This window comes from Lepus europaeus, chromosome X, assembly GCF_033115175.1.
Source record: "Lepus europaeus isolate LE1 chromosome X, mLepTim1.pri, whole genome shotgun sequence".
Classification (NCBI taxonomy): domain Eukaryota; kingdom Metazoa; phylum Chordata; class Mammalia; order Lagomorpha; family Leporidae; genus Lepus; species Lepus europaeus.
Genome location: NC_084850.1, coordinates 97,429,041 through 97,455,088, shown reverse-complemented (window position 1 = coordinate 97,455,088; position 26,048 = coordinate 97,429,041). Strand labels below are relative to the sequence as shown.

The 26,048-nt window shown below is 48.2% G+C and overlaps 1 protein-coding gene across 17 annotated transcripts in view; it reads right to left on the bottom strand.

Annotated features, from left to right (window-relative positions):
• Nucleotides 1-26,048, bottom strand: part of HUWE1 (HECT, UBA and WWE domain containing E3 ubiquitin protein ligase 1) — a 140,609-nt gene that overhangs the window by 3,813 nt on the left and 110,748 nt on the right. For 10 of the 17 annotated variants that reach the window (XM_062184542.1, XM_062184538.1, XM_062184554.1 and 7 more), the window contains 30 exons: nucleotides 23,615-23,787; nucleotides 23,109-23,257; nucleotides 22,284-22,359; nucleotides 21,312-21,410; nucleotides 20,595-20,728; nucleotides 20,249-20,417; nucleotides 18,668-18,896; nucleotides 17,736-17,914; nucleotides 17,397-17,486; nucleotides 17,085-17,239; nucleotides 15,836-15,881; nucleotides 13,719-14,006; nucleotides 12,720-12,975; nucleotides 12,429-12,559; nucleotides 11,577-11,791; nucleotides 11,201-11,501; nucleotides 10,974-11,076; nucleotides 9,621-10,167; nucleotides 8,395-8,995; nucleotides 7,717-7,835; nucleotides 7,451-7,607; nucleotides 6,243-6,375; nucleotides 5,768-5,970; nucleotides 5,061-5,188; nucleotides 3,750-3,846; nucleotides 3,267-3,341; nucleotides 2,504-2,662; nucleotides 1,854-2,099; nucleotides 1,364-1,481; nucleotides 327-467 (listed from right to left, as the gene is read on the bottom strand). In XM_062184542.1, coding sequence (XP_062040526.1) covers nucleotides 327-467; nucleotides 1,364-1,481; nucleotides 1,854-2,099; nucleotides 2,504-2,662; nucleotides 3,267-3,341; nucleotides 3,750-3,846; nucleotides 5,061-5,188; nucleotides 5,768-5,970; nucleotides 6,243-6,375; nucleotides 7,451-7,607; nucleotides 7,717-7,835; nucleotides 8,395-8,995; nucleotides 9,621-10,167; nucleotides 10,974-11,076; nucleotides 11,201-11,501; nucleotides 11,577-11,791; nucleotides 12,429-12,559; nucleotides 12,720-12,975; nucleotides 13,719-14,006; nucleotides 15,836-15,881; nucleotides 17,085-17,239; nucleotides 17,397-17,486; nucleotides 17,736-17,914; nucleotides 18,668-18,896; nucleotides 20,249-20,417; nucleotides 20,595-20,728; nucleotides 21,312-21,410; nucleotides 22,284-22,359; nucleotides 23,109-23,257; nucleotides 23,615-23,787 — 5,517 coding nt within the window. The remainder of the gene's footprint in view (nucleotides 1-326; nucleotides 468-1,363; nucleotides 1,482-1,853; nucleotides 2,100-2,503; nucleotides 2,663-3,266; nucleotides 3,342-3,749; nucleotides 3,847-5,060; nucleotides 5,189-5,767; nucleotides 5,971-6,242; nucleotides 6,376-7,450; nucleotides 7,608-7,716; nucleotides 7,836-8,394; nucleotides 8,996-9,620; nucleotides 10,168-10,973; nucleotides 11,077-11,200; nucleotides 11,502-11,576; nucleotides 11,792-12,428; nucleotides 12,560-12,719; nucleotides 12,976-13,718; nucleotides 14,007-15,835; nucleotides 15,882-17,084; nucleotides 17,240-17,396; nucleotides 17,487-17,735; nucleotides 17,915-18,667; nucleotides 18,897-20,248; nucleotides 20,418-20,594; nucleotides 20,729-21,311; nucleotides 21,411-22,283; nucleotides 22,360-23,108; nucleotides 23,258-23,614; nucleotides 23,788-26,048) is intronic. The other 7 variants (XM_062184548.1, XM_062184556.1, XM_062184549.1 and 4 more) reach the window with 6 other exon arrangements.

The following is a 26,048-nucleotide window of genomic DNA, read 5'->3' as shown; positions in this document are numbered from 1 at the left end:
CAGGGCACAATCGGGGAAGACTCTGGTTTCCTGGCCAACCGTCAACCTCCTGCCTTCAGAAGCACCAGTGCAGTGGTCAGGGACCACTCATCCAAGTACGACCTCCCCCACCCGCCGGGGTACCAGCGGCTCAGCAGGTTTCCTAGCCCTAGTATGACAGTGGCGCAAGCCCAGACGATGGGAGAAGCTCAGTGAGATTACCTAAACCAGACTCATGCGGGGAGGGGAGGAACATCCCTAAATTAGAGGCCAGAATAAGAAACTGTTTCTGTTAGAAATACCCTGCCAGCCAGCCCCCCAATCTGTTCTCTTCTCAGGGTTCTTACAATCGATTCTTCATTTCTTCAGGGGATTTGCGATGCAGCTCACGATAGGAATCTTCAAACACATGGTCACGGCGGACGTGCACAGCCATGTCTTCTTTCCGGAGCCCTTCATCCAAACGCTCCAGCTCCTGGCGGAAATACCTTGGGAGGCAGGAAAGGAAGGAAAATAGGATTGAGGGTGGCAGAGCAAACTTCCGTTTGTCTGACTAGGATGAAAACGCAATTGGGGCCAGCACTGTGGTGGAGCAGGTAAAGCCGCCGCCTGCAGTGTTGGCATCCTACATGGGTGCAGGTTCAAGTCCCGGCTGCTCCACTTCTGATCCAGCTCCCTGCTAATGGCCTGGGAAAAACAGCAGAAGATGGTCCCAAGTGTTTGGACCCCTGCCACCCATGTGGGAGACCTGAATGATGTTCCTGGCTCCTGGCTCCGGCCTGGCCCGGCACTGGTCGTCGCAGCTATCTGGGGAGTGAACTGGTGGATGGAAGATCTCTGTCTCTCCCTCTCTGTAACTCTTTCAAATAAAACACATTTTTTTTAAAGACCCACAATGTTGCCACCTCTGCCTCCCTACCCACTTGGGAAGTGCCTGGTAGTTGTTGGTGGTGTGGAAGGTAGCTCATTCATTACCAACTCTAAATTTTCTCCATTTCCACTGAATGAGTGGCCACAGAGATATGACATGGAATTCTATAGCACACAGGGGAGCATGCGTCTGTGGACAGGGAGGAAGAGCAGGGCTGACTTGGGAGTCTGCAGAAGCTGAGGGGGCCTGCCACCTGCCCCTCCTTACTACACCAATGGACAGAATGGGTCTTTAGAAATCACGTGGCTCTGATCTTGCTGATAACAATGGAGAAGGAGTGGAGAAGGCAGGGAGAGTGAGTGGCATGGCTTCAGCTGAGTGTCTTCCTTCCCCATCAGCATTGTTCCACGTGTCTGCCACCAAGACAAACTTCTGGCCCCAGGAGCAACTCCCTTCTGGGAGGGGAGATGCCCTTTGGGGAGCTCCTGATCCCCCAACATCAAGGGCACATACTTGCGCTTGACATCAAAGTCGAGGACACGAATGTAGTCCACGAGGACAGCAAAAGGCCCGTCGGCAAGGTGGGTGGTGGACTGCCGTAGGATCTGGTTTAACACAGTGCGGTGAGTCTCTGAGGGGACAAACGACAGCAGCAATCAGCACTCCATGGGTCCCAGAAGGCTGAGACAGCCAACCAGCCAGCCATTCTTTCTTCCCTTTTGTCAGGGGCCTAAAAAAGGAACTCACCAAAGCCAGGGACCAGCCACGAGGTGTGGATGTGCCTCTGACCATTTCTACCCACACCTGGCTTCCTATGGCTTCAGGGTAAAGTCTAAATCCCTTAGAGCAGCATAAGGGCTTCCATAATGACTCAGTTCAACTTCTAACACACACATACCCCCATCCCTCTCTCTCTCCTGAACCAGTGGAGGATAAAACGTACGAACACGACCCTGTATCAGATGAAGGCTTCTACTTGTGAGGGTCTGAGGGTTCTCTGTACCTGCAAAGCGAAGGAACTTCTGCGTGTCGGGGGGCAGGCTTGAGGAGATGTGCATAGATGAGGGTTCCCGGGAGAAGAAGGGGTCAAGGGAGGAGGGTGTAGCTGGGGTTAAGGGGGCAGGGGAGAGTGGAGGAGGCTCGTCCTTGATGTGTGCCAGCTGGCTCTCTCGAGTGTCTCGGACAGGAGGCTTGCTCTCGCGCTCTGTGGCATGGACAAGAAAGAAGGCCTCGACGGCAGGCTGCAGCACTGCGGGCAGGAACGAAAGCAAAGTGACTCTTATGAGCCCCACTCTAGAAACCTCTTCGCTTTGACAAACAAATTACAAAAATCTAAAGTGGAGGAAGAAATAAAGAAAACTTGCAGAGAAATCATAATGGCAGAACAAAGCCACAGAGGAAGTCAGAACTTCCTTGAACTCAAAGAAAAATGGGATAGGCCATTTGCCCATCAAGATTCCTCTGGTCTAAAAACCAAAACACAGGCGATATTAAGAGAGAAGGCCAATCTTTTTTATGATAGCAAGGTCAGAGAAAAAACAACTTTGTTTTGAATTCTCATCACAGAGACACTGAGCCAGAGGAAGGAAAGTAAGCTGGCAGAGAGGGCTCCAGAGCAGAACATGAGTTGAGAGCTGGATGCTGACAACTCACCTAGCACCGCATGCTGGTCGTGGGATTCCTCCAGTTCCTTTAAGCACTCCCCTAGCATGTCCCACAGCTCGTCCAGGCTCAGCTGCTCACTGAGCAGGGGTAATTCAGGCGGCCTCTCCTCCTTTTCCTTCTCCCCCTGTGGGGTTCCATCTGAAGCTACTGCACACACAGAAAAGAGTCACAAACCCTTTGAGATTTCTCTCTCTTTTAGATGTTTCCCAGACCAAACACTACTAGAGAGATCACGGGAGACTGGTCCCTTAAGCCACTATTACTCACTGAGCAACATCTGAGAGTAAGGTCTAGTTCTGCATTGGATGCTATGTAACTTTAAAATGAAATGAAATGAAATGAAAACAATGACAAATCTGGTTCCTTGGTTGCAGGAGCCACATTTCAAACACTCAGTAGCCACATGTGGCTAACAGCTACAGCAGAAAGTCCCACTGGACAGTGCCCATCTAGTCCTGTCTCACCAGCTCCCAGGACACCCATGGGTCCCCGAGGGAATCCAACAGTGGTGGTACTTGGGCTGATTGCATTCTAGTTTACAAAGTACATTTTAGGACATTCTCCTCATTAAATTCTGACAGCTGCTCTTGGAAGCAGGCTGCTCTCCCCCTATTTTCTTTTCCAAGGACAGGGTTGAGTCTGATGCCGTTTTCCATGAGTCATCTTGTCCTGGGGCAGTAAAAAAAAAAAAAAAAAAAAAAAAAAAAATCCCGGGAAGCCATGGCGTGATAGATGGACCCTCATGTCTCACTCTTTTCCTGGTATCCATCGGAGATATGTTCTAAATTCTGCCCAGTAGCCAAGCAGCACAATGCAGCCTCGTTTTCTGGATGGGAAAGAAGCAACTGCTTTTTCACAAACCCTTCTTCCTTTCTCTCTATGCCCACCTCTCCACCACACACCTGCCCTGCTTAGGCTTCTTCCTGACCTTTGCTTTTCATTCTCAAATCAAATCCTGGCCATTCCTCAAGGTTCTGCCAGCCTCAGGCTTTAATCCTGGCTCTAGCACTGGTGGTGTGTATGATAAGTTTTGAGAAATGCTACTAATAACAGCATTCATTCCGTGACAAGAACTACTCTAAGTGCTAAACACACACATGAACCTGCTTAATCCTAACAACAATGAACATCAGAAAGCACTGAGCTTATGTACGTTGAGAGCAGGTGATCCAGCAGCCATTTCCTAAGACTGGCCCTCCCTTGTGCTGGGCTGGAAACAGGAAGTAGGACTGACCAATGGTTTGAGTATCTTGAGCACTGGGAGATGGCTGGTCCACATCCATGGGTGACTCTTCCCTCCGGACAGATGCCTCCGACTGGTTAGACTCCGACTGGATAAAAGGGAGAGAAAGTCACATAAAGGGTGCAACTTTACTTTCCTAATGGACAGACGAGGGTGGCCCTTCCACTTCTCACATGAAGTTTGGAAGGACTCGTCCCATGTCTGGTTTAGAAACTGTAGCTCCCCAGGACCCAAGAATGGCATCCCCACCTACTTTGCTGTGAACCTCCTGTGCCTACTCAGACACCAGCTACCTGGATGCAGACTTCAAACTTCCTTCTGGGACAGGTTTTCTTTCCTTTGTTAAAAATGTGTGTGCGTATACATGTGTGGACATGTATGTGTATGTATAACTGAGACGAACAGAAGGGAGGCTTGTTCTGTTTTTGTTTGCTCACAAAAAGGGCACCATTAAGGGAACTAGCGCAGCCTCTCTTGGGTGGGATCACTGAAAAAACAAAACTGACCTAATCAGGTTATGGGAAAGAGACTGGGCAAAAAAAGAGATACTTGAGAATAACAGCTTTTCGTTTCTACTGCGGTCACTGCCTCCAAATTCTAGGCTATTCTCAGGGATACCTTCATTTCCTGACTCTTGAAAGTGTGCCTTGTATGTCTCAAGGACAGGGAAACAGTGAGAGTGCCCAAGCATACCTATGTGATACCAAGCTTTCACTGCAGCCACTCTCCACTTGTTCTCAACACTGAGCTGACTATTTCAGTACCTGAGGGTTTTCTCCTAAAAGTGCCCAAGTGCCTAGGTGCCAAGGGATTAGAGGAAATGGAGGCTGAGGTCAGGGTGGAGGGAACAGCCACAGACAGAAGTAGCTGTGTGGGGGGCTGTGTGCACCAAGTTTGGGAGACTTTCAAGGGTAGGATTCCTGAGATGTCTCTGGTGTACCTGTATTGTTACATGAAACTGAAAAAAATCTTTACCCTACCCACCCCCCCCCCCCCGAACCCAAACACTTAGCATTAGGCAGTTTGCAAAAGCGCCACTGTTGACTGGATAGCAGGGAGTGGGGTATGATGGCCAAGCTTTAAAACAAATCAAATTTCAAACCAAACAAATGAACCAATCAACAAACAGTAAGGAAAATACCAACAGAAAAGTAACCCTGTTTCCCAGAAGCATTCATATAATAAACTTAATGCAAAAGCATACAAGGTCATGGCAGTGAACCCCACTGATGACATGGTGGGGGAGAAGAGAGAGAGAGAGAGAGAGACAAATGAATGAGGGGCCACAGGCATCATGCTAACCGTTGCTGCTTGTTGCTGTCTCCGGGCCCTTTGACCCTCACGTACCATTTGTATAATGGCATCAGCCTCAGCCTCCAGCTGCCGAACAGCTGCCTGGATGCTGCTAGCTGAGCCTAAACCGGAGGAACCTGGGAGAAAGAAAAAAGGAAGGCAAGATACAAAATGTAAGAAGGCAAAAGTGCCCAGTATTCTCTCTCCTAGCTCCTGGGCTGCCACAGGGCACCTTGCTGAGGTGTGTTTGAGTTTTTGGCTTCAGTACACTCAACATCACACACTAAGATGTACCATTACAAATAAGGGCAGGGAGCATGGCGAGAGGGTTCTATGGGGACAGGAACAACAAGGTGTGTGTGGGGGGGGAGGGTTTGGCAGGCCATGGCTGCAGCATTTTTAGTTAGGAATGATCAAGGGAGCCAGAAAGGAGGTGCACCCACTGAGTGAAGTCTCATTCAGCACAAAGCTGATCCCCAATTTCCTTGTCATATTTCTGTTCTCCCTTAATTCCCACTTGCCCTAATCAATTTTCTAAGCATACATAGCTTGAATAAGAAACAGAACACAACCATCAACATTTAACACCAGGATCACCGTTTTCCTTTGGACAAGGTCAAACAGGAAGGAGACAGGACATTAAGTCCTGCCCTTCCAGGAACTCTGGGTTCTCCACCACCAACCCTAACCCTCAATTGGACACTCTAGTTCCATACCTAGCCTGCCTGTCTGCTTGGCTTTCTTGTTAGCTCGGCGTGTGTCGTCCCGAAGCTGGATGATGACCTGTAGTACCCTCAAGAAGAACTTCTGGGTAGATGTCTTGGATGTCAACATGGACATAGAAGGCAGCTGGAGCTCCCGGCCGCCCAAGGGTCGCTTCTGAGATGCCACAATTACCACATTCTCAGCCATGTCAAACCTAGATGGTGTAGAGGTGGCTTGCGTATACTGACAGTGTCAAAACACAGACACCCAGAGCAATCAGGGCTCTTTGGTGTCAACCAGAGGGGTAAAGAACCTCAGGAAGAAATCTTACAAGTAGAGAGAGGTAGAAAAAAAATTGGTCAAGTATGTATAGGACAGATCGGAAAATCATCCAAAGGGGGGGGGGGGGGAAAGACTAGGAAAGAGCCATCCATCTCAGAATGTCCCAGACTCTAGCCCCCAGTTGAAAGGGTGGCCACAACCCACCTGCTCTGCATTTTGCCTTTCAGCTTGGTGGTCTGTGGCTGCTCCTCAGGCAGGCCATCAGGAGAGAGGGTCTCACACTGGGCTCGCCGCTGCTGTTCCAGATTGTATTCCCGCAGCTCGGCTAGCAGGGTACCTGGGCAGGCAGAGGAGCCAGTAAATGTTCAGAGACTCTGCCAGTGCAGCAGCCGAAACCAGCCCAGCTAACCTCTCTGCTCAGCACCAAAGAATCCAGAGTGAGAAGGAATTCTAGTTGGGTATAAACTCATTACATGTGCTCATGGGCCAGCCACCTGGAGCCCAGCAAGGCCCAGTCTAAATCTTGTCTATCTCCTGAAATTACTGAGGTTTTGTGGTGATCTGAGGCAAACTTCTTGACCCTTCTCTCCCAGGTTGCTTATGTATCTTACCTGTGGGAATAAATACTGTGTAACCTCCCAAGACTGCTGTAAGAATTAGGAGATAATGATTTAGCAGAATGTCTACACAGTGCCTGGACCACAGATGCTGAATAAATGGTAGCAGTAAAGAAAGGTCAGAGGCTGGAGGCCAAGCGCTTTCTGGAAAACTCACGCAACCAAGAACAGGGCAATGTCTTCAGGGACATTTGTGGGAAAGGGAGAGATCCCTAAGTAGGTAGTCAAGATCTAGGGAGACCTATGATTAGGACAGGGGTGAGAAAGAGCAGAGAGACTATAGTTAAAGGGAATTGGTCGCTAGTCCTTGATCTAATCACTCTATCGCTCTGGGTTTTAGCACTCTTCTTGGTCCAACAGGGAGGAAGAAGGTGTGAATTAGTGTTTTTGTAGTTCTGCGCTCTCAGAAGTACCCAGAAGCAGATGGTGTCGTTCTAATGATACAAGCCCTGAGGCCGAATGCAGCACGGACCCATCTTTGAGGTGGTGAAGCTGCTCTGCGCAGCAGCCTCATTAGGGAGCTCAGAGGGGAGCAGGGAAGAGGCAATGCTGTTCCCAAGCATTCTCTTCTCATTTCACCAAGCACGGATCACCTGCTCATGTCAAGGCACTGGGGATGTAGACAGAAGCCCACTGTTGCTCTCGAGCAACTGAACAGAGGAAAATAGACAATAATCCAGTGTTAGTGTTGACAGAGGCTACAGGGGGTAGGGCACTCGGGGAAGGTTTCCAGAAGAGGTGACACTTCAAAATGGAAGATTTCACAAAGACACAACGCTTTACTCCTGCTATTACCTATCTGTTTACAAAGGGTGTAACCCAAATGGCGGGCTCCATTGAGTAGCAGCTTGAGAACCGTGTCCCGGGTCCCAGGGTCCCCACGAGAGAGCTGCAGTAACACATTGGCTGCATCTTCTAGGCCTTCTTCAGAACAAGAGTGGGATGTCAAAACCTGGGAAAACAAACGAGAAGGTGTAAGCCCCATCCTGAGAACCCAAACTGGACCTACCCTGTGGAGCCTTTCACCCCAGCCTTGGCAGGTCAGAAGAGCTTGGACTCACCTCCACGGAGAGCTGTAGCTGGTTTTCGGTGAGGCCTGAGGATACCATCTTAAAGTCTGCACCACCGCTGCCCCCCTCACCCACCTTCGCTGGAGATTTGCTGCCCTTAGTAGTAGAAGCTTTGAGGAAAGAGAACACGGTAAACCTCCACGAAGCTCACAGGCCAGAGACTTAGGTGGCAGGATCAAGGAACTGAACTGTCTAGAGCTTCAAAATGGGAACGTGGTGGTGGAAGTGAAAACCCACCCAGCAAAGCCAAATCTAAATGCCTTGGGATGCTCTCCCATGTATGTCTTCGGCTACCTCTTACTGACCTGCTGCAGGGCTCCTTTCCTACATCTCCTGGGTTAGTCTGGCTACCCTGACTGACACAACACCGCACCTTGCCTGCTCTTACGAGAACAGGTTGGAGAGGCTGGGCATTCCCTCAAGAAAGAGACTTGCTTTCTCTTTCTCTTTCGGTGCCTAGCCTCAGGAAGCCGCAGTCAGTGAATGCCTGCTGGTCCTGGGGGGGGGAGGGGGAGAGGGAGAGACCTGCAACTGATAAGGGTGAGAAGAAACACATTCTGCTCTCATAAACATGAAGCCAAGGTGATTGATGGCTATCATTTCGGGAGAACTACCTGGGTGGGGAGGGGTGGGGAGAGGTGGGAGCTCCCAGCCTCCACGCACACTTACTTGCAACAGTAGTGGTAGCAGTCGTGGGGGTAGTCACTGTGGTCGAAGCAGCTACGGCAATGGCGGAAATAGCGGAGGCGGCGACCAGGGCTGGAGTAGAAGTGACAGGGGTGGTTGCCGCGGGTGTGGACGTGGAGGAGGCGGCGGTGGCAGTGGTGGTAGATGTGGTGGAGGTGGCAGCAGTGGTGGAGGCAGCGCTGCTGCCAGAATTAGCCTGTGCTTCCGATACTTTGTTTTCTGGGAGAGCAATTGAGATGAGCGAAAGGAGTCTGAGGAGTTTCTCGGTTAGGAGAGAGCTCCGGCGGATGACGGGGTGCGACAACATGTTCATGAGCTGCCCCAGGGGAGAGGCCTCAAGGCTGTACGGGGAGGTTTCCCCCTCACCACCAGCGCTCACTGGCACTGACTTCACGGAGTTCTTGCCTTTCCGGCTGACATTCATGTTGTCCAGTTTTACCAACAAGTCCCAGAAGTCTGTGCAAATGCCACTGCTGGTGGTCTGTGAGGAACATGGGCTGCAGGCCTGCTTACTGCCCTTCTCCCGATCGCTCTCACAGTTTGGTTCTTTGGTCCGTTGCTGTGTGAAGTGGCTGGGAAACACCTGCCAGGAAAAGGACAGGCTTGATTCAGAGAGGTCTCCGACTGGGAAAGACAACTGCTTCCCACTCACTCCTTTAGATCGCTTCGCTAATAAGAGGGACATGTCACACAGGAGTGTGATCCAAGAGACAGCCAAGTGGCCTAGAGGAACAGACAGACTGATTGGCAAACTTTTCTGAGCCTCGGCCTCTGCATTTATGAAATGGGGAGGAAACTGCACTGACTTGCCAAGTTGTCGAGATTAAAGATGATGATGTATTCTGCACAGCGGCCCGCACAAGGCAGGCTCTCAACACATGGTAGCAATGCCCATTACTGAAAGAGCACTGACTGGATCAGAATTAAGTTCTAGGTCCAGCTCTAACACTTCCTAGTCACATGTCCTGAATCCCATATCTTCTTTATCTGTACAGATTGCAGACAGGTGCTGATGGCTGCATGAGATAAAGCATATGAATTTTAAAGGGTGAAGAATCATTTATCAGACAATTTCCCTGAAGGAAAATGGGGGCTCAAGACTTAAATAGCAGACAGAAAGACTTGCTAGCCACCTTAATGTGGAGATTTCACTCAGGCTGTCAACCCCTCTTCCTTCCCCAGGAGTTGGTTTCCATCAAGCTCCTCACCTTGGCCAACTGAATGAGTGTGTCCAGAACGTGTCTGCAGACAACAGGAGCAGCCTGGGGGTGGATGTGGACAGTGGAGCCACTGCTTGCATGCTTCTCAGTATGTTTGCGGCCCCCTGAACGCTGGATCTGGAATATGTTAGTCCTGCAGCCTAAGGCTGCATCCATGGACACTGAGAGCCAGGAAAGCTGGTTGGAGCTCTTTGATTCCATTTTGTGAAGCAGATCCAGGGGACGGTTCTCATGGCTGCTTGACCCACAGCTTTTGCTCGATTTTTTCCCCTTTTCCTCACTCGTGGAGAGCTTAGGTGTTTCAATGCATAGCTCACTCTCACTGCTACGCTGCAAGATGGACAAGAGGCTGCGGATGACCCAGTGGCGGGTCTGAGCGTGGTAGCAGAGATTTCTCAGTACTCGGTGGAGACGGCTCGTATTGAGCTTCGGCTCATCCACAAAAAGTAGGACCAGGAGACAAGACAGGGCTTCATGGTCTAGAAGGAGCCGTCCTCGGAGGCGGAGGAGAGTGTCCACATTACTGCCGGAAGGCCTGGGGACAGAACATGGTTTCTGGGTAACACTTCCACTAGAGCGCTGGGATTAGGCACAAGCCCAGGGGAGGAGGAGGAGGAGGAGCTGGATACCTCCAGGGAGACTTTCTACGGCAGTTGCCCTGTTGAGCTGCTACAATGGACCAGGCACTTTATAATGTCTCTATCTTCACAAGGCTGCAGTATCACCCACTGATGAGCTGATGAATAAGAGGCTCCAATGGGTTTAGTGACTTGTTCTATGTTATACGACAACTGAGCAGAGAACAAGATTCTAGCCCAGGTCTGGATCATCCATTGACTAGGAAAATCTGGCTGCACGCATAGTGTCTAGGAAATAATGCTTCATTTCTGCCCACTCAAGATCACTCTGGGGTTGCTTGCTTCATAGGAACCAATCAACATTTTGGCATGTTTACTTCCGCCTCATTAATTAATAACTTTCTCTGCCCCTCCCTGCCCCCCCCCCCCCCGCCTGGTTGCTACAATCTCAAGCTAAGCAGTTTGGGGTTTTCCTATTTGCACAGGAGGGAGGTGGTTGTCCTTGTTAAAACCACCGCTAGCAGTACCCGCCGCCAGCTTGCCTTTGTGGTGTCATCTTTGGTAGCTAGACTAATTTAAAGGTGTGGCTTTCTGAAGGGAGACTCCAAAGATCTGCCTCCCCTACTCATTCAATGTAATGTCCTCAGAGAGGTCATTCAGCATGCCTCTAAGGATTCTTGTTCCTCCACCTACAAAATTAAGGGAGTTGGACTACCAGACTTGGAAGGTGGTGGGGTAAGATGGAAAAAAAGGACCAAGTTACCTGTTATGGCTGCTGCTACCACCCATTTGGAAGGTGCCACCTCTCTGCACGGCAAGACGAGTATACTGCACCCCACGGTTACCACTAAGGCGACTGGTGAAAGCTGGAAGGAAAGAAAAAGGAAATTGAGTCTGGGGAGGGGTGGTAGGCTGGGTCCAGGCGATGCAAAGGGGAATAAACAGAGACTCAGCTGGCAAAGCTAGACATTCCAGAGCCCTCCCACTTGCCTCCCTCTGTACCCGGGCTTCGGAGAATGGCAGAGAGCGCAGAGGTACTGCTGTGCCCAAACAGACGCTCATGCATGAGCTGCCGTTGCCGGGCCTCCTGCTCTCGTCTCAGGGCTTGAGCCTCAGCTGCAATGTCAGGTGGCATCACGGCCAACACACTATCCTCCATGTCCTCTAGAACACTACGGCGTAGGTCTGAGGGCAGAGTCTGGATGAAGGTGACAGGGTCCATGGGGGTGTCTGAGCTGGCATTCTGTGCTAGTTCCCGTCGCTGCTGCTCAGCTCTCTGCTGTGCCAGCACCTACGGAGTAGAAGAAGTCAGTGGGAGCCTATCTCCTGCCAGACAGCCTGGCCCACCATCTTCCCGCTCACATACTTCTTCCTGTATGGCTGGAGGCAGGGCAGCCAGGAACTCGGGGCTCACTTCAGTCACACCAGGATTCCCCACCACTGCAGGAGCTGAGCTATTTGTGGAAGGGGCAGTCCGGGTTGGCGGACGGATGCCCAGCTGGTTCTGCAGGACTTCTCGACGAATGTCATCAGGCAGAGCAGCCAGAAAAGAGGGGTCCACACCTTCGGGGAGACTGATACCTGGGGGCGGTGGAGGGGGGAGTGGATGCATGATGTGAAAGGACTCACGCCTCAAATGATGTGATGCTCCAGATGTACTTCATGAAAAGAAACCCAGGTCACTGCTTGGGGGAAATCCGCTTTGTACTTCTTCATTGTTTACACAGGACAAGGGACACACATGGAAGGTCCACTACCCACCCACCTTCCCTAGGCTCAGAACAACTCTTGGTACGCTCTTTGTATCCTGTTACTTCATAGGGACTCTGCCCTGTAGATGTTGTCATCCTCTCAGTATGAATGAGGATCAGAGAAATTTAGTAATAACCCTAGATGATATAGGTAGAAGGGGCAGAGCAAAGGCATTTGCATGTACTAAGATCAGTTTGACTCCAAAGCCGGGCTTGTCTGTTACGCAACACCAACATACCCGATGGCCAGTCCCTCTCCCACATACGAGGGTACTTCAAAAAGCTTGTGGAATTCGAACTTCACTCCGGTACAAAAAGTTCTCTGAACTCTGTATAGGGTTTCTATATAATGTGCATTTTCCATCTGCATACATGCCCCCTCTGTCTGGATGGAACTTTCACGCCAAGGCCTATTAGAAGCTGCGGTAATCCCAGGGAGCTCTATGCACACAGAGAGTACACCTCACCTGCAAGCGGATCTTCCTCTTCGCTGCTTGTTGAAGGCAGTGGTTCTTCTAGGATCCCTCGGGAATCTGCTCCAGATATGGCCACGGCAGAATCTCTGGTGGAAGAACTCTCAGAGGATGCAGGGGGAGAGCTGAGGAAAATCATTCTCAGGTTGTTCTTGGCATTATGGCTTCCCATTTATAAAACCCTCCTATAACAGCCCTTCTCAGAGAAACCAGGCTCGGCTCCCCAGAGTAACAAGTGTTAGCTAACAACACATGCTATCCTCTTCTTGCCCACACAGTGCTTACCTGTCCTCAGGAGGTTGGGCAGGTTCCCCTGACCCATCACCCCTGCCATGCACATTTGCCCCAACTGGTGGGGCATCCCCAGGAGTGGAGCTGCCTGCTGCGGGCTGCTCAGAATTGCCAGCTGCTGAGGTGTCACCCACAGCCTCCTCTAGGGTACAGGAGGCCAGGCTGCTGGTGTCCATGGGAGAGCCTTCCAGTTGACTGCTGACAGCTGTCAATGCATCCGAATCTTCAGCTCTCTCTGGGGAAAGAGAGGCTAGGAGGAAGTCATAGGGAGAGGTTAGCCCTCTGCCTGGAATCAGGGCAATATGACAGACAAGGTCTCTTACTGGGCTCCTTCCTTAGGGGCAGTCAGCTCATACTTGTCACTTCTCTGCCTTCATTCCTTGCTTGTCTGTTGCCCCCGCCTCTGGCTCATCTGTTACTTTATTTTCCTAAGGACTTATTCATTTATTTATTTGAAATGCAGAGTGACAATGAGGGATTTGGAGGAGAGAGATGAGACAGATACACATACACACAGACAAAATCTTCCACCTGCTGGTTTACTCCCTAGTGCTCACAAAGGCCAGGGTCGGGCCAGGCTGAAGCCAGGAGCCTGGAAATCCATTTGGGCTTCCCATGTGGGTGGCAGAGACCCAAGTATGATGTTGAAATTATGGGGCCGGCACTGTGGCTTATAAGGTAAAGCTGCTGCTTGCAGTGCCAGCATCCCATATGGGTGCTGGTTCTAGTTCTGGCTGTTCTACTTCTGATCCAGCTCTCTGCTATAACCTGGGAAAGCAGTAGAAGATGGCCCAAGGACTTGGGCCACTGCACCCACATGGGAGACCTGGAGGAAGCTCCTGGCTTCCACCTGACCCAACTCCAGCCATTGCAGCCATTTGGGGAATGAATCAGTGGATGGAAGATTTCTCAATCTCTCTCTCTCCTTCTTTCTGTATTTCTGCCTTTCAAATAAATAAAACAGCTTTTTAAAAAAGTCAAAATTCTACTCACTTATGGTGGGAGCTGGGGATAACTCCATCTGAGTTGTCTCTGCTTCTCCACTTGGCCTTGTGGGACCCAATTCCTCTGACTCTACAGGCATCAATAGCTGTGTAGAGCCTCCCCCTTCTCCAGCTGGGGACTGCAGCTCCCGAGGAGCCTGTCCCAAGGCTGGTGGGGGTGGGAGTGCTGGTTGCTGCTGTGAGGGCTGCAGAGTGCCAAGGGTCTCCTTGGCCTCAGATGTAGCTGCATCAGCTGAAGATGGTGTAGTTGGGTAGCTGTCAGGCATAGGAGTCCCATCTTTCTCGGAAAGAACAATAACGGGGGTTAAGCGGAAATCAGCCAATGACCAGAGGAGTCACCCCAACCATCACATGTAGCTTGGTAAGTATTCCACCTAGTCAGTGATGCGGAACACTCCCCCACAAGCAATTGCTCCAACAAATAGCTTTTGGTTGCTCAGGCATACCCAGGTCAAAGGGTAAGGCACAGTACAATTTGTCCTAAGAATGAGAGATCTGATTCTCTGTGGATCCTAACTAAGAATAAAAATCTTTTCTGAGCTCCAGGTGGAAGGGAAAGATTTCAGGCCATATAGATAGGGTAAGGCTGAATATCTCTCTAGGCCAACAGAAAATTTACCAAAAGTCTATTGATCCTTTCATTTGCTCATATGTTTGGAGCAAGAAATCACCAGAATTTCCCTCAAAATTTCTAAGAGTACACTTTCTATCCCCCTCTGTACATCTGTGTTCTAATACTGAACAAATGAAGTCATCTGAAGAATAGAAAAATGCTTGAGTTCATGTCCAAAGGTAAAATAATCAAATTACATTCCCCACTTAAGGAACGCCAAGCCACTTTATAATGGTAGCATCTGCCACATCCTAAACACCATCTGTTTTCTTCCACATCCCCTTTCTCCCAGTCTTGATTATCCAGGGAACACCTATAACCTTGTCTAAAAGGCAACACTGCCAAAAGTGTGAACATGCCACACATCAGGGAAAGTAGTAAGTTGTATAGTTATCTTCTTATTGGGGCCTAAAATCCCTACCCCACAACAATACAACTTACTACCTCACCCCGGCATGAGCAGAGTCCTCTAGCAAGGGAAGCAGGCAAAAGGCCATTTTACCGGGTGGCAGACCCCTTCCAAGACCTTTCGCTAGATTAAGGGCACCAGGACACCTACTTTCCTTCACTGCTTTAAAAATATTGTGTTGTCTTTGGCACAATCATTTCCCAAGTTAAGTGCCAAAGGAGACAGAAGGCATGGAGAAAGAAAACTAGAAGAAAGTTCTGAGGAAATAGGGGTTGGGGAGACATAGGATACCACACTGACCAATTGGCAGAATCACCAAATGGCTACTGACCATTTCAAAGATTAGCAAGAAGAAGGAATACAAAGCACATAATCCTAACATGCAGCCCACAGAGCTACCTTCCCCAAAAGCAGATTGTCCAAGACAATGTTTGTTGATCTTTAGATTCCACAGGCTGAATTGGTTATAATTAAAAAAAAGAACAAAATAGAGACTCGTGTAGGAGTTACCTTTTAGTTTAGCAATGTAAAAATGAAATATCTCATCAGTACCATTTACTGAAGATATTTTTGATACCAAATAATTAGGAAGGATATGATCTCTCAATATGGTAAAAGAGAAAACCCATCTAACCTCCCTGATTTTGTTCATTTCCATTGAGCACTGGCATTTGAACACCACTGTCATCAGGTACTTTTGTGATGTGCCATACCACGGTGGTTACAAAAGGACTGGCCACCTCCAAGTTGTATATGCTCTGTTTCAGCCGCCAGAACCAATCAGGAAAGCAACAGGACACATGAGCTTAACACACACGAAAGCATAACAAAAAAACCAAAACCAAAACCAAAAAAATCCTGAACTGAGCCAGTCAGAAGAGAAGTGTACCACCGTGGGAAAGACAGTAGACTGTATAGTTATCTCCAAGATGGGGTATGACCCTAAAACTATACAATCTACTACCTCATCCCACAGAGTACCAGTGTCCGTCTTCAGCCCCCATGGGCCAGCTATACAAAAAGGTCAGGAGAAAGAACGAACCAACCAGTTGGCAAGAAGAGAGAGAGACAGAGGGTGAGTTACCTGAGAGGTTCTGTTCAGCGGAGTCACTTGTTTTAGATGCAGCACACTGCAAAGAGAAGGGACAGACCAAGGTCACAAGTGACAACTGCCATCCCTCATCTAACCCATCCAGGAGTTCAGTGCCTTAATGGCAAACACTTTGACCAAGTGACCAAATGGAATGATATTCCAATATACAAATATATATCCATTTTTTCTATACATACTCATGTTCAAAAGTGGCCTGGAGTTAGGGGAAAACTGCCAGTAGGGACAACTGAACAATGAGAGGAAGAAACAGAAACCATCCTAGGGCTGGCCAAGATCATGAGACTAGCAAGAATTTCTTCGTTTCACCTCGATCTCTTTCCTTGGCATTAATTTTTGTACAAATTTTTTCAGTCATATGCTAGCTTGGCTGATTTTCCCCGTCTTTGAGCAATGTGATTTTGTTTATTAGGACAAAGTTCTATATAAAGATATTTGTTATATTAGGGTTGTTTTGATGGAACACTTCTTAATTTGATACTGTAATTTCTGAGTGCACTATAGTACAATCACTTGAAGTCTTAATTTCTTTGTATTTACATCAACTTTACTCATCTATTTTTAAAGCTATACTCTCTCAAGTCTCAGAATTTGCAGAAAAAGGTAGGCACTTCTTTCTAAACTGAAAGCATGCTAGAGACTTCACAAATACGAGCCTTATACATATGGTGATGATATATGTGGCAATGGGGTCTTTAGAGCATTAACGTTCTCTCTGATATGATTCCTAAGATAAGCTTTTACAACCGATGGAATTGGGGGGAGGGGGTCCATTTTGGTCAGGCTCCCCACACTGGCAGTCCACTGAGAAAAATGGGAGTAACTAACAGCAAGGTCACTCACTTTCCTGGTCTAGCTGTGGTCCTAGAAGGTAATGACCATACACTGTGACTGCCGAGTGAGAAGCCACTCTGATCCTGGCTCTAGCTTTTTCCTGGTGGGACACTTGAGACATAATTTTCCCTCTGGGTTTGAATTAGAAAAGGAACCCAGCGTGCTCGCTTCGGCAACAAAAAAGAAAAAAAAAGAAAAAAGAAAAAAAAAAAGAAAGAAAAGGAAACCAGGTGAATCTAGGGTGAATTTGCAATGAACAGTTCCCAACTTCAAAGTCAATGTCCTAGGGTTCTTCAGTGACTCTTGGTGTTCACGTGTGTGCCAAAACCAAATGAAAGGTAAGGGGAGTGACAGCCCAAGATGAATCCTCCCAGTCCTTGGCAGTTACCTGTGCACTCTGATCTCTGTTCTCCTTATCTTCTTTGCCTTTGTCAGTTATTTTTGTTTCCTCCTCAGCCAGCTGTTTCCTGCGTTTCTCCCTCCTTTCTTCTAGCTCCTCATCTCTCAGGAATTCCAGGTGATTGACAATAGGCACTTTAACCACTGTAGCGAAGAAGCAATCATCAGAGACTGCTCTGGCAGGGCTGGAGAGGAAGCTAAGAGGCAGAGCTTGCAGCCAGAACAGGAGGAGACAATCCTCCGACACACTCGGACTAGCCCTGGAAGGCTCATTGGCCCTGATAAGCAAGCTGCCACACACCTGAGACGCAGTCGTGCATGCTCTCAGCATCAAGAACTTTGCACTCTTCTGTCCAGCGTGTCAAGGCTGTGGGGATGCTGGACAGGGTTCCTGCAGGGGAACAAAGGCGAAAGAGATCCAAAATCGTGCTATTTGCCTAACAAGACCCAAGGTCTATCACCAAGGTCTGGCACATAACAGGTATCTAGAGATAATCAAGTTGTTGCTGCCCTTTACTAAGTCACCACATGGTTCTGGCTCCCATAAAAGGAGGCCTCTCCATGGCAGATACGTCTATTCCTTGGAAGGGAACAGGCAGAATCTGACAAACCTGACCCCCCTTTCATTATGTGAACTTGCCTGCTTGGCTGGTAGCTGTGCTCTGGTCATGGAAAAAGTCATCCAGTAGTTCGTCATCAGACCTGGCGATGATGTGGACGTCGTCGTTGCCCACCAGGAGACGGGCCCGGCCCCGGCTTTGTAGGGGAAGGCTACTGCTCAGCTGTAGGATGTCAGCAGCAGCTGAGGGACCGAGTAACCTGTGGGGCGATGCCGGATACCGCGGTCACAGCTAAGCCCGTAGGTGCTCTGCAGCCTATTACTGTGAGAGCCTTTTTCTGCATCCTTTACTACTAAATAGCATAATTATGAATCTTAAACTGCACAATAGACTTACGGTACTTTTTTTTGACTACCATACATACCTGTTTGAGAACTGTACTTGGGCTGAGGTTGCATATTAATTCCATAGTCCCTGCACAGACTGAGTGCTGCTGATAAGCTTCCACGTGCCAGGCACTGTGTTAGGGGATAATGCCTCTGATGTACCCTCTCTGTAGTCTGTGTACCGACAATTACAACACTTGAATTCGCCTCGTTTCACTTCTTAAAGAATGGTTTCTTCTGCTAAACTGCAAGCATAGGGATCTTGTCCTGTCTCTGTATCTAAAGTGTTAAGCACTTTGCATATGAGGTGCTTAATAATGGCTGAATGTGTGCCCTGGACTTTTAAAGCAAAAGAATAAGCCATGTAATTCGTAATTCTCCAAAAGGCTGCACAAGGAACCCACAAAGAAATAGAGCAGATACCCAGTTTTTGTGTGTGTATGTGTGTGCGAGAGAGTGGGAGGGGGGATGAGGGGGGGAAGGAGGGACGGACACACGCACACACACACAGATAAGCGCACTAACCAATTGATTGTATTTCCCCCCAAGGTCCAGATAATGCCAAAGTTCAGCAAGAGTCTTATTTCTAAGAGCTCCCGTGAACTCAACAGGTCTTTGTAACTTACCTCTGGAGTATAAGCGGAGGATTGGGCTGGCGATTTCCAGGATAGTGAACGTGAATGGTGTGGCCTGTATTGGCTGTCAGCTGCCTCAGCGTCCTCTGACTGCGTCCAATGCCCTGGGTGAGGCGGGTTGTGGAGGAGCCGCTGCCCAGCGTCAGGGAGCTGTGGTCTGCATGACGTACCATCAATGGGTGGGTGGTAGGGATATTTCCTGGGGATGGGGGGATGTCTGCTGCAAGGATAACACGCAGAGGGATCAGTGCCCACAAATTTGCTTCATGGTTGTTTAAGCAGAACCATGTCACCTGGGCCTTACTTCCTCACACGGAAACCTGAGCTTTGTCCTTTCTCCCTCATTCCCACAGCAAATGTACAATCACTGACACTACAATAGCTTATGCCATCATCTCTCACCTAGATAGTGCAACGGCCTCCTAATAAATAGTTCCTTCTCCCAATCCATTCTGCACACTACAGCCACAGTGATGCTTCTAGGCCCCTCAAGACGCATGCTGCTGCCTTTGCCTTCAAGACTCCTCTCCCTTTTCTTAACCTCTCTTCTGTTCTGGGGCTAAGAAGACACTTCCTCTGTGAAGCCTGAATTGTACAGATTGGGTTAGTTTTTTCTTCACTCTGTGCTTTCTTACCATACCTTTGGGTAATGTCTGCTACTCATAATTCCTAATAGACCATACGCTCCTGGGAGGGACAAGGACTTATTTTCCTTTTTAACGCTAGATTCCTAGCACCTAGGACACAGTAGGCACTCCTCAAATATTTGTTCACTTTGCTGAATGGATAGAGGCTCAACTCTCAGGAAGACCAAAGAAAATCACACAAAAAATGCAATGAGAATCATAGAAGTTAATCCATAAATGATCTAATCCAACCCTTTCATTTTCTTTTCAACCTTTCATTTACAGGTGACAAACTGAGGCTCAAAGAGGTAAGATATTACTTGGCCAAGACAACAGACCAGAACAGTTCAGTGTTTCCTGCTGTATTATGTTTGTGACTTGAGGTCAAGACCTGCCCTATCAAGACAGCTCGATCCTAAGAACTTGACTCTAACTTGATGCTAACACGGAACTTAGACGTTGATGGGGGAGGCAGGAAGAGACTCACTCTCTGCCTGCAAAAGATGCATCCTTGATGAACAGAGTGAATATGTTCAAATCCACTCCCCAATGCCAAGCACAAAGGCGTCCATCCAAACCCTCAAGATTCAGTGTCATAAGGATTAATGATTGCCCTGTCATTGTAGCGTGCACACAGGTGCCTGATGCAGTCAGCCTTGGTCTCACATTTTTTTTTAATCAAGCAAATCATCAAGTTGTTCAGGCTCTAAAATGGTTGCCTGTTTACTGAGTTGGAGAGAACAGCAGCAGTCTCTCACTATTCTTTCTTGTAAGCACACACCACTGAGCGAGATGTTTTCAGATATCCCTTGCCCCAGGAAGTTAGCATAGGAAAAGAAGTGCTGTTTGTATCAGATTGATAGCTGCTTTGGTTCACTCTTTGGCTTACCCTAGAGAAGGGTATAAGAATCAAGAGATAAAACCCAGCTGAGCCCCTGTGTCTTACTAGCACTGGAGAACATGTTGTCAAACTCAATGATGAGATCATCCTCCCGGTCAAAGCGTTCAAATCGGACCAAGGGAGAAGCGTTCATATCAGGGTAATCCTCATCCAATTCCATCTCAGAGCCATCGTCGTCATCGTCTTCATCTCCCTCTTCACCTTCATCATCCTCCTTAAGGGAAAATAGGAGATGGAGAGTTGCTGCAGGTAAGGATTTTCTGAAGACTGATGTCATGGCCACATGTGCATACGAGGGAGGCGCTGAAGCTAGCTAGCAACCCAGACTGTTGGTTTTTTGTAGCTCATGGAAGAGATTATCTGAACCAACCCAAACATAGTCCCCCCTCACCTGATCATCTTCCTCATCTTCCTCCTCCTCCTCCTCTTCATCCTGACTATCATCCTCATCCTCGTTACTGCCACTGCTGTCCTCTTCCTGAGTGTGCTCCTCCTCATCCTCAGGGTCCAGGATATTCATGGAATCTAAAACAAAGGGAGCACATTGGAGGACTACACTGAGTGGCTAGAAAACAGACTACTTGCAGGCCGGCAGACTGAGTGGGAAGGCGATGGGGTGTCTGACTCTGAGAGGAAGAACCAGATGTGGGGTGGTGCACAGACTTATTGAGTCAGCCCCGACTTCCTGAGAGCGCCAATCAATGCATCAACACGCTGAGCAGGGTGGCTGAATATGGAGGCTGGCTATAGGGTGGTGCTTGAGGAGCCATGGTCTGGGGCTTGGCCAAGTCTGCTGGTGCCCCCTTGTCTTTCCAGCCCTACTTTGCTATTGGCTGCGTCCTGTTGGTAAGAGGGAATCTGGAGCGATGACAGCAGGTGGGTGAGAAGAAAGCGAACCAAGTAAGAAGTGACAAACTTTGGGCAAGCAGTAGTAACATGTTATTTGAAACACTGGCTGAGGATAAAGTGGATGGTGTATGTCAGCGCATGCAGACAGATGCTTCCTTATTCTGCACATGTGGGCAGCTGCCTCCAGGAAAACCCTAGTGTAGTGTCTGTCAGACGTGCAGGGCAAGAAGGGAGGCCTTTCTGGCCTCGGCACTCTCACCTTCTCGGTTGGCCTGCAAGGTGGAAGCTTGGCTGAGGTTGGAAGGAGCTTCATCCATCAGCACGTCCTCTTGTGATTCATCCTCTCCACTTCTGCTCACTGAAGGTTACAGAGCAGAGCCTTCACTGAACAACAGAGGACTTCCCTTTCCAGACTGGGTGCGCCTAAAGTAGCTATGTACATCTAGCAGATATCCATTTTTTTCTTTTTCTTTTTAAATTTTTCTTCTATTTTCTTCTATTTTATTTATTCATTTATTTTGATGAGGGAGAAGATCTGGATTCTTCTCTGCTGTCAGCTAACTAGATGAGCTTGGCCATTGACTTTACCTGTCTGAGTCTCAGTTTCCTCATCTGTAAAAACGGGATGATCACATCTGTCCTGTCAATCCCACTCATCGTGAAACCACAGAGGACAGTGGGTGTGTAAAAGCTCTGTAAAATTTAATACATGTCTACTTCCATTTATCCTTGGATTTCCTTGACCAATAAAATAAAAATGAGTACCACATATACCCTTCGAAGCCAGGTGTCAGTAGGGTACCTCTGCAGCTTCCCTCTGAGACTTAAAAAGGGCCGCTCTTAGGGAATGATCACTCTTCTTACACTACTGAGACTCAGAGGCAGAAAGCCCCCGTACTTCGTCGAAGAACTGAAAGGAAAGCACTTTCTCACCCTACAGCCTCCTCTAGGCTTCCATGAATATACACCCTTTTCATGTGCCTGATGTATCATCTATACTGATGGTCACCCCCACCACCTCCCCCACACAGGCAACGCTTCAGACCTGCCACAGGTCTGGAGATGGCTTGTGAATTTCTCATCTGTAAGACTGTCAACGTCAAGACAAGCAGCAATCTAGGCTGGCTATGAGCCCTTAGGCAGAGCTGAGCAAGCAGATGATGAGAAAAAGGGTCCTCCCAAGAGAGACTGAGGCAAAGGAAGAGGCTATACTCAGTTCTGGGGCTCTCACCTATAATTGTACTGTTCCCAGATCCGCCATCCCTCTCAAGCAACTCATCTATCAGGTCCTCCAGCTCATTCTCAACCTGGAGAGAAATAGAACATATATATGGATGCACACAAATCTATCATTGTGCTAGCACTGAAACCCTAAAAAAAGCCAGCAAGTGAGCATACATTTCTAGGATAATGTGTGACAGAGGATGTTACATAAAAACCACACACTTGGTGCTAATGGCACAGAAACTACCACGTGCTGCCAATCCACACTCAGACTGTCCTTCAAATGGGTCCATTCCAGTTGTCTGATACCAGGTTAGTCTTTATACTGTCCAGAAATACATGCAGATCTCCATAGAGCCAGCAGCTTAGGACTGCAGGCTCCATTTCTTACCCTTTGCTACCAGCTCCATAAATTACACTACTTTCTTTAAGGTCTTTAGAAGACTGACATTTTAATGCCTTAGCGAGAGCTGGTGCTATAGGCATAAGGTGGTTTTAGGAGCTTCCATTAATGACCAGAGCCGAGTAAATCAAAGACCCTGGGCCCAAAGGCCTCAGGCCAGCTTTCTACTTCAAGATTTCACCATGCCTAAATTTTCTGGTTGGGATCCATACTGTTTCATAGTATATACATGGCGCCTGGCCCTGCCCCCACCCCTCCTTTAATACAATGCAAACACGTTTACTGAGCATCTACTAAGCATATCATCTGTGTTCCTCTGCAAAGCAGACAGCATTGAGGCAAAGATCTAAAGTACTCACCCACCCACACCACCTGGGGGTTTTGGTTCAGCGCCGCAACAGAGGAATGCTGGGTGATCTGCCTCCCTACCTGCATCTCTTGTGAACTGAGCACCTCAGGCTGCCCAGCAATCACCACTGAGTCGGTTTCAGCCTCCCCATCCATGATATCCCCATCTGCCACCTCTGTCTGAGTGACATCATGATCCTCCTCCTGCACTTCTGCTTCCCCAGGCTCGCCTGAAACAGTCAACCAACCAGCAAAATAATCAAAGGGTGCCTATGTGCTGGGCACCACGAGGCAAGTGCGAAGACAATACGGTCCCTTCCTTGGGCAAGTTTACAAATTCTCAGCGAATAAACGAATGGGTGACAAAGGAAAAGACAAGGCTACGTGTGAGGATAGCCAAACAAGGCTGCAATTTGAAGGCATTCTTTGTGGGGCAGATTCCCACGCCACTATGACAGATCTCTGGAAGGCCAGCAAGTTCCCAGGGAAACAATACCACGCCAGAACAGTTGTGATTCCATGCCCGTAAAGCAGCTACATACTCCCTCCCCTCCAGCTGTCCAGGCCATTGGCTCTGATTTCCCTACCTGGATCCTGCTGGTTGCTATTGGAGTCCTGGGAGGCTCCTTGGGCATCCTGCTCAGACTTGTTCTTGTTAGAAGCACTCTTGCTGCCGAAGAGGCTACTGGGCTGGTTCACAATCCGAGAAAGTGTTTCCAAAGGCTTCAGAGCAGCGTTGACTGTGTTGGCCATATTGGGACTGCGATAAAGGAAGATAAAGAGATGGGCTGAGCACAGAAATACCAGGGATCAATCCTCTAAGTACCACTAAGGCTCCTACAACAGAAACTATTAAAGGAGAAAGGAGCATGAGGTCACAGAACTAACACCAAAATTACTATGTAGTAGAATATTTGGCCTACTATGTAGAAGAATATATTTGGCCTAAAGGTCTTCCCTTCCCAAAAGCAAGGATTAAGTCAATGCTATGTTTCATGGGGGCCCTACTAAGCATGCAAGGAATAAATTCTAGACTGGAAGCCAGGATGTAGTCTGGATGATGACATGGAAGCAGGCAAACATCTCAGACACACTCAGGCCATGTAAACAAACCATGTACCAGCATTAAGCTTCCAAATCTTAAGAGCTCCCAAGAATAGGGTAAAGGTTTTAAGATCTGTGGATTTCAAATTATACTCTTCAGGGCTTCCTATGGTTCAGTAAGTGCCATGGAGCCTGTGCCTGCGGAATTTCTAGGTGTACTAATGTATGTGAAGCCAAGCAGGTTCCCACTAAAAGCAGAGGGGCTCTGCTGTTTTATATACATATGCTCACATCACCCAGACAGTAGGCTCTGATACCAGCCTGCACTAAAAGGAAGCAAGGCTCATTAGAATGAGACTATAAGGTATTTTTTTTTGCCAGCAGACTTGCAAAAATTAATGGGGAAAAATGGGATTGTTACTACAGGCCCATGTAGTTATCAAAAAGAACAATTACATTTTGAGTTATCAAAAAGAACAATTACAGTTATGGGTTGTAACATGTTAAATATAAAAAGAAGCTACAGCCACAGGGATACAAAAGTGGGGACAGGGAGTCCTTCATTACAGAAGAATGCCAGCTGATAAACATCGAATGACAATCAGAATATCATTGCTGTAAGCAGTAACATAAAGAAACCAGGTAAAGACCACCAAGGAGTTAAAAATCTCCAGGTTGGCACCATTGCTGTGGTGCAGCAGGTTAAAGCCCCAGTCTGCAGCATCAGGTCCCACAAGGGTGCCAGTTCTAGTCCTGGCTGCTCCACTTCTGATCCAGCTGCCTGTTAATGTGCCTGGGAAAGCAGCGGAGGATGCCTCAAGTCACTGGGCCCCTGCACTCATCTGGGAGATCCATAAGAAGCTCCTGGGTTCAGATGAGTTCAGCTCTGACCATTGTGGCCATTTGCAGAGTGAACCATCTCTACCTCTCTCTGTAACTCTGTCTCTCAAATAAATAAATCTTTTGAAAAACATCTCAAGGTCACAGTACATTCACCTATTCAGCATATGATCTCAGAGAAAATAGTAAATTTCTTAGATATGATAATGCAATTCTTTTTTTTTTTATTTTTGACAGAGTGGACAGTGAGAGAGAGAGACAGAGAAAGGTCTTTCTTTGCTGTTGGTTCACCCTCCAATGGCCGCCGCGGCTGGCGCACCGCGCTGATCCGAAGGCAGGAGCCAGGTGCTTATCCTGGTCTCCCATGGGGTGCAGGGCCCAAGCACTTGGGCCATCCTCCACTGCCTTCCCGGGCTATAGCAGAGAGCTGGCCTGGAAGAGGGGCAACCGGGACAGAATCCGGCGCCCTGACTGGGACTAGAACCCGGTGTGCTGGCGCCGCTAGGTGGAGGATTAGCCTGTTGAGCTACGGCGCCAGCCGATAATGCAATTCTAATCATTATATAGGGGAATATTTATTCTCAGGAGACACATACTACATATTTAGAAGTTAAGTATCATGTTATTTGCAACTAATTTCAAATGACTCTGCTCCTGAAAAGACAGGGTGGGAGGAAATAAAATAACAGAGCAAAACGTTAACCATTAGTTAATTCAGACATATGGTATTCACCCTTATGCTGACTGAGTTTGAAATTTATAAACATAGAGGGAGTTTGGACAACAGGTTTCAAATTAGAGTTAGATGGAAAAAATAAGTTCTTAGTGTGACACAGCATAGTGTGGAGCTGTAGTTCACAACAATATAATATACACAATATGAATAAATCCAAAAAAGGAGCCCCAAGTTTCTAGTCATGAAGTCAAGTCAAAGGGTCAAGGTTTCATCACTGTGGTTTGATCTTTATATACTGTACGCATGTACTGAAATGCCACAGTGTAGCCCCAAAACATGAACACTTATTGCTAATATAATAATGGATAGTTTTGTACCAAAAAGACAAAATCATAAAAGGGTCCCACAGGCCAGGGGCATAATCACTTGAGCATGAAAAATGGTGATGACTGACTACATCA